Source organism: Coregonus lavaretus (assembly GCF_964263955.1).
Source record: "Coregonus lavaretus genome assembly, chromosome: 36".
In the NCBI taxonomy this organism is placed as follows: domain Eukaryota; kingdom Metazoa; phylum Chordata; class Actinopteri; order Salmoniformes; family Salmonidae; genus Coregonus; species Coregonus lavaretus.
The window spans coordinates 2,949,246-2,956,780 of record NC_140023.1 but is presented as its reverse complement, the minus strand read 5'-3'; the positions used below and the strand labels follow the sequence as shown (position 1 = coordinate 2,956,780).

Below are 7,535 nucleotides of genomic sequence, written 5' to 3'. Positions count from 1 at the left end.
TAGTCAATGCACTTCTACTGTAGAAATCTTAGCTCTCAATTCCAGTAAGTGTACCTTACTTCTAGTAAATTTACCTTTACAGCTTTGTTCCTAGCCAAGTGAGATGAACCAGTTGATATTCCAGTATAGGGGGGATTCATGGACAAATAGAAGCCAAAGGTATGATGTCACATCCTGCTCTGAAGGACAGGAAGTTGTGTTGAGGTCTGGCTGTCTAAAAAAATACATTGAATCCGTACCAGGAAGTCTTAAAGGCAGGAATAAATAGTGATGGCATCACGGAGGACGCTATGAAACTGAGCAACAGAGTAAAATCTAAAAACATAGATTTATTTGGCAGTAAATGTACAACATTATTTTATACATTCTAAAGGTGTCAGGTCCATCATACACGCCATAAATAGTTTATAGATTATTTTCTTTACAAAAATATTACAGTGACATCTAGGATCAAAAGCACCCATTTTAGAGGTATCTTAGTACCAGTGTTGAGCTAGTCCAAAGTCCAAACCTCTACCATACAACAACTCTTGAACGTATAAAGCACAGGCTATGAACATGAGAAGTTGTCATGAGAGTTCGTACAGATCACTCTACAGACAGTATAAATGCTATAAAGGAAGTGTGTGTGTGAGGGGAGAACACATTGTCCAAAGACAATGAGACTACATGTATGAGAGACAGCTGGTGTATTTGTGGTTGTCATTCTTTAATTGGGTGAGGAAAACAGAAGAGCTAAAATAAACAAATAGAATCGGACGTTTCCAACAGTCTCTATCCATAGCGACATTCTCCAACCTGTGTGTCTGCGTGTGTTTTACTTGATCTCCCCACAGTCCGTGATGGCGATTTTCTTTACCACACCACCGTCATGACAACCAAAGGATTCCATCTTGAAGACTACGTCCATGCCATCCTTCACCTGACCAAAGACCACGTGTTTATCATTCAACCTGAGGGAGAGAGAGTGCGAGAGAGAGAGCGAGAGAGAGACAGAGAGAGAGAGAGAGAGAGACAGAGAGAGAGAGAGAGAGTGCGAGAGAGAGAGAGAGAGAGAGAGAGAGAGAGAGAGAGAGAGAGAGAGGTGCAGTTACCAGTAAAGCGGACCAAAATGTAAATGATTCTAAAACACAACTGTGTGACTAACTGGTGTCTAAAACATAACCTACCATTCAGTTTTAACTGTGCAGATGAAGAACTGAGAACCGTTCGTGTTTGCCCCTGAATTTGCCATGGATAAGATACCTAAAACAATGGAAACACCAGAGCTTGCAGTATAGTACCAGTTCATTCATGTACATTGTCAATTGTATACTGAACAAAAATATTAATGCAACAAGCAACAATTTCAAAGATTTGACTGAGTTACAGTTCATATAAGGAAATCAGTCAATTGAAATAAATTCATTAGGCCCTAATCTATGGATTTCACGACTGGGCAGGGGCGCTGCCATGGGTGGACCTGGGAGGGCATAGACCCACCCATTTGGGAGCCAGGCCCACCCACTGGGGAGCCAGGCCCAGCCAATCAGAATGAGTTTTTCCCCACAAAAGGGCTCTATTACAGACAGAAATACTCCTCAGCACTCCCTTCCCACAGGTGAAGAAGCCGGATGTGGAGGTCCTGGGTTGGCGTGGTTACACATGGTCTGCGGTTGTGAGGCTGGTTGGACGTGCTGCCAAATTCTCGAAAACGACGTTTGAGGCAGCTTATGGTAGAGAAATTAACATTAAATTCCCTGGCAGCAGCTCTGGTGGACATTCCTGCAGTCAGCGTGCCAATTGCACGCTCCCTCAAAACTTGAGACATTTGTGGCATTGTGTTGTGTGACAAAACTGCACATTTTATATTGGCCTTTTATTTTCCCCAGCACAAGGTGCACCTGTGTAAATATCATGCTGTTTAATCAGCTTCTTGATATGCCACACCTGTCAGGTGGATGGATTATCTTGGCAAAGGAGAAATTCTCACTAACAGGGATATAAACACATTTGTGCACAACATTTGAGAGAAATAAGCTTTTAGTGCATATGGAAAATATCTGGGATTCATTATTTCAGCTCATGAAACATGGGACAAACACTTTACATGTTGCATTTATACAGTATGACTTATCAAGGCTTCCATTTCTCCAAACGTTGTTTCTGTGGATCAAGTCCTCTAACAGAATGACTAGAAAATAAATAGATAGGAACACTGTGGGGTACCTGGCTGTAGGAGGGCATAGAGCAGCAGACAGAAGACATCTGTCTTGGGTAAAGGTCTATTACCCCCAGTTTAACTGGAGCCAGGTTGTCATTATGCAAGAGAACATACCCTGAGCTGAAGAAGTGTCCATCTATCAACATGGGATTAAGGTTTAGTAAAAAAAAATCGTATGATAAATGGGATGTTGACTTGCTTGGAAAGTAGGTCATTTGTACCGTATTGAAATAACCTGTCTGTGTAGTCAATAGCGCCATCTAGGGGAGTGGAGACCCTACAACAACTCTTCAACGCCTGTTTTACACACTAGGGTCGACTAACCATAGTGTACTGGCTTCTATTACATTTTTTCCCCTAATGTTTTCCAGCATGGTTCCAACAACAATGGTGGATGCATAACCAGGCCAGCCCAGTACAGTTCAGCTCAGTTTGGCCCTAAAGTGTGAATAAGGGACCAGAGGTCAGACGGACAGAGGAGTTTGCTGGTTTAGTGATCTAACATACCTGGCCCAGTGTGTTTCAGTTTGAAGTTCTCGTCTTTGAACTTGGACCCATATATGGACTTCCCTCCAGTCCCGTTGTGATGCGTGAAATCTCCTCCCTGAGGGCAGAGAGTGAGTTAGTGCTCTTACTTTAAGACAACACCACCACAGAACATTGTAGTTCATAAATACAACCTTCATAAGGGCTGTCCACTTATAGTAGTGTAATGAAACAGGCAGGGAGAGTGAGCTTGTACGCAGTGGTCGGTAAACACTCCACCTTCTGGCCCGTAGCCCTGTGCACCATCGCCTGTGCCACAAAAGCATGCTGCAGTGGCAGAGTTGATGTCCGCGCTTATAAACACAGGGTCACTACACTGCTCTCTCCTTTCAAAGAGCACGTCCTCGGGATAGCCTTAAGAGGACGACACCTTACAGGAACGCGCTCATCGGCCAAGCACATCTGTGGCGCAAGGTCCGATCACGTCTGACACCAGTGTAATGAAACAGGCAGGGAGAGTGAGCTTGTCTGGAGTGGTCGGCAAACCCTCAACCTTCTGGCCCGTAGTCCTGTGCGCCATAGCCTGTGCCACAAAAGCATGCTGCAGTGGCAGAGTTGATATCAGAGCTTATAAAATAAGGTCGCTACAGTAGTGATAAATTCAATTTCAATGTGGGACCAAAATATTTCAATCGTTGCAGAACACTGAGTGTCAAAGTGATAGCCTATTGTTTTCCATAACTGCATGTCCTTCCTAATGTTAGTCTTACAGTAGAGTTACATATTAGGAAGATAGTAGCATATACAGAATACTGTACAGGTTGTTACACTGATATAACACAGATACATGGCCAAACACTGTTTACATAGAAATAGAGGTTTCTCTATGACAAGGTTTTCCAAAGTCAGCCTCCCATGGGTGCATGTTTTGGTTTTTGCCCTAGCACTACACAGCTGATTCAAATAATCAACTCATCATCAAGCTTTGATTATTTGAATCAGCTGAGTGAGTAGTGCTTGGGCAAAAACCAACACGTGCACCCTTGGAAGACCCCAGGACCGAGTTTGGGAAATCCTGCTCTATGATAAGGTAAGCACGGCTACAGTACCTGACACATGAACTCAGGAATCACTCTGTGGAACACTGATCCTTTGTATCCAAAGCCATGTTCCCCAGTGCACAGTGCTCTAAAGTTCTCTGTCAGAAAACAACAACAACATGAATTCACTACTAAGTAAAACACAATGTAAGGCTATATAGAGCAGTATTTTATTTGTCATTGCCCAGGTCAATCTCACTGAGTGGCTATTTCTATAGAACACAAATCAATGTTTACCTGCTGTTTTGGGCACAGCAGCTGCATTCAACTGTAATAAAATGTAAATAAAGACAATGTCAGGTAACGTTAGTTAGGTAGATAAGCAGGTTTAATGTATTGATATTGATTGGTTCCCCGTGATTATTTCTAGTCTGTCGTTATCTATGGCTAAACATCGTATTGATAGCCAGCTAGCTAGCTAGTTAGATAATAGCCTTTATTGCTAGTAAACTAGCTGGATAGTGTAGCCCTTTTCTCTACATGAACATGCTTGGTTGAACACACTAGCCATTTAGCAAGCATAGCTAGCAATCTTATCAACAACCCAATCAGCTCATTAACCTTTGAGCAGAAAGATGGGGTGTGACTGTAGCTGAAACAAACTGCAAATGAATGGGCTAGCCAGCTGAGACTTAGCTACTTCAACAACTAAGCATGGCTAGCTATCTAGCTAGCTAACTATTTTAACTAGCGAAGCAAGCTCAGCTGAACATGCCGTAAAATGAACCGTCAACTAGAGTTATTCTATGTAGCTATGTGTATCTGCCTTTTTACTGTTTACTGCTAGCTAATGGCAGATTTAGATTGCTACGGGTCCGCATCTAAGCTAGCTACGTTAGTTAGCTAGGTACCTCTATGATGATTCGTCCCAGAGGTTCGTTGTCAGCTGCGATGTCAAAATACACGACTGGGTTCTTGACTGGTCCAGACGAAAACAACCTGGTCGCAGCAATCGCCAAAGAGCAATATTTTATACGATTTTTCATTTGCAACATCTTTGCATAGTTGTCAACATGAAGTTCTGAGGATGGGGGTATGTGTGTACACATGACGTCACTAAGACCCCAACAGCGACACAGAATGATGAGGTTGTGCACATAAACAGATAGCTAGTCCATGAACATTATTAATACATCTGTGTCTACAATATTCAATAGTATTTTCATTGTAACTGTCAGAATGTCTTATTCCGCTCCCCATCACAGCCCCAATATATAACTTAAAACTCCCTAGAGTCGATGTCCGCGCCGCTTAGGAATGTAATTTGCATAATATAACAATCCTCATCAAAATTCATCAGTTTAAACTAGACATGTCTGTTTTTGCATTGGATGCGTCTCAATCACTCACATCCGCCGATGTCGCACTTCCGCATCTGCTGTAAAAGTGTGACAGAGCTAGAGGTTTGTCAGACCATGAGACATCACGAAAATCGGTCTTCTCACAAAATCGTCTGTAGTGTTCGAACGGTTTTGCCTTCAAACTATTATGGAAAGATGACTCTTGTTGTTCCATGTAGTGGATCTGTTGTTCAATGCGTTTGTATGGGCTAATAACAGTAAGGCCAAATAAAATGTTTAATTAAATAAAAATTTTATATATTTGTTTGATACTTCAAGGGGTCTTAAAATGAAAAATCAAATAGCAAAATGATCCATGGTATGACCTTCTTAAAACAGGGCATAGAACTTAAGATGTATTAGAAAACCAAGACCATGAGTTTCATCTGAATACATATTTATTAGATAAATATTAGGATGTCACGTCATCTAACTACATACAGTTTTGCAAGACTAAAAATCACAATTCATTTTTTTCTGACCAGTTTAGAATATGAAATGACTGTACACAGAATGTACAAAACAAAAAAGACAACTGCCACTTGGTGTGCCAATCACTTCAGATTGTACCTTGGAAGTAATATTTTTTGCCAAATTGTGTAAAAACTATATATTTGCCACAATTTTACAAACTGTCAATTTGGTATCAACAATCTTTAGGAACCACTCACGGTTCCCACGTCCCGATTTATTCCTCAAAATGATCTTTATTATGTTGTTGTAGCACCTTTATAAAGTACACAAGTAATAGAGAAATACACAGAAGTTGAATTTTACACAAAGGGAAACAAAGGTTTCTTTTTTTCCTTTTCCAACACCCCCAAGTTTGAGAAGTAGATAAAGTATCTTACATGAATGAACACGTGGTTGGAGAGAGAGGGCTGTACAGACTATCAAACACAGACTCCCTTTCCCACAATTCAACAGTCTCTTCTGACAGGAGGATGCAAACTTTACAAATTCTAAATACACAATGCGCATCATTGCCCCCTGTGTGGGGAAAATGTCTACATTTCTGTAAGTTAATGTGTCTCTATCTGTCATTTACACTATGTACATGCATCCTTTAGAGACCCTCCAGCCCCTATTCTTGCATTTTAGTGACAGAATAGAGGGCCGGGGATCACATCTCCCATTTTCTTTAAATGAAAATACATTGCACCCTCTAACTAACACACTCCACTTGTGTCCATTGACTGTACATCTACAGTTTGGTGTGGAGCCTGAACCTCAGACAAGGCTCAAACCTCTATGTGGAGTATAGAGAGTAATGTTGATAGACCAGACTTCAGCATTATGTCTACACAGATCTACAGATAAACAGGGCAGGGGAGTCAAAATACCTCACTGTGGCAGTGCATTATCTTCAACAAATAGACATAGACACAGACAGACAGACAGACTAAAATATCATAGGGTCAGTTGTGTTCAGGTGATTCAACCAGCGTTTGGGATCATTCCTAAATCCTAAAAATATCCACCGATTGAGAAATCTTCAATTTCATTTAGTAGCCTACATGATCTGAAGTAAACCAAATTATGATTATTCTCACAGTCACTGAATAGATACAGAAAATAATAACTTAAAATAGGAGAACAATATCAAAAATGCTATGAGGATAGAATAATACACATGATGATCTTGTGTTGTACAAAAGAGGGTTCACAAAAATAAAAAATTACTTCCATTCAATTCCAGAAGGTATTACAATTTAGACTTGACTTAATCAAAAATGATAGAGGGTAAAGTCACTTTCCTCCACTTTTCCCCAATACATTAGCAAACATTTATAAAGCATACATTGTCAGGATGACAACCATTTTAAATTGTCTTTATAAACCATTGTGGGTTTTTTTATTTTTCATGTTTGTTTCACTTTGACTGTTCATTGAACAAAAGTATACAAAATACAGTTGAACAGTAACAAGACACAGGAAATGCAGTGCAACCACACATCTGTTCAGAATACTTTTCGATTGGTTCCCTAGGAGTATGGTTACAGCATTCATGGGTATTATTCTTACATTATAGTAGATGTCCAAGCCAACTCCTTATACAAACTGTGGGATAACTTTGGTGATGCATCACGCATGCCATTTTCCAATGAACAGTCAAAGTGAAACAAACATGAAAAATAAAAAAGCTGGCCAATACATTACCATTAACCTAAATCATTCCTTTGCAAGAAAATGTTAAATAAAATAATGATAAAAAAATGCAATGGCTATAAAATCTAAATGACAAGAATGTTTCCGGCTAATCTAGAACAGAGACCATTGGCACACATGCACTTCTTAACACCACACAGTATGGTTACAGGAGCAATTGCAGAACTGTAGAACAGAGGAAGACTCACGGTAAAGAGGGATCTGGCTCTATTACAATGGCCGACTATCTTCTGCAAC

General features: G+C 40.4%; 2 protein-coding genes across 2 annotated transcripts in view; both read right to left on the bottom strand.

Annotated features, from left to right (window-relative positions):
- Nucleotides 1-309: 309 nt before the first annotated feature.
- On the bottom strand, nt 310-5,137 carry ppifa (peptidylprolyl isomerase Fa). Its single transcript, XM_084153726.1, has 6 exons — nt 4,641-5,137; nt 4,027-4,057; nt 3,799-3,887; nt 2,711-2,807; nt 1,170-1,245; nt 310-953 (listed from the first exon to the last, which is right to left on the bottom strand). Exons 1-6 carry the CDS (start codon nt 4,836-4,838, stop codon nt 818-820), a joined length of 627 nt encoding a protein of 208 aa, XP_084009852.1. The 5' UTR covers nt 4,839-5,137; the 3' UTR covers nt 310-817.
- A 381-nt stretch (nt 5,138-5,518) lies between these two features.
- The window catches only part of LOC311110878 (zinc finger MIZ domain-containing protein 1-like), a 31,896-nt gene continuing 29,879 nt past the window's right edge, over nt 5,519-7,535 (bottom strand). Inside the window, exon 20 of the mRNA XM_084153489.1 lies at nt 5,519-7,535. This exon is cut by the window's right edge and continues 1,301 nt beyond it. The gene's annotated coding sequence lies outside the window, so the exon portion shown is untranslated.

Bases quoted from the DNA above. Each gene is read 5' to 3' on its own strand.
- ppifa (XM_084153726.1), bottom strand. From the start codon at position 4,838: ATGTGTACACACATACCCCCATCCTCAGAACTTCATGTTGACAACTAT. The intron at 1,246-2,710 runs GTATGTTAGATC...CCATTGTTTTAG, and splicing joins ACTGAAACACACTGGGCCAG to GTATCTTATCCATGGCAAAT. The intron at 954-1,169 runs GTAGGTTATGTT...TCTCTCCCTCAG, and splicing joins TGCACAGTTAAAACTGAATG to GTTGAATGATAAACACGTGG.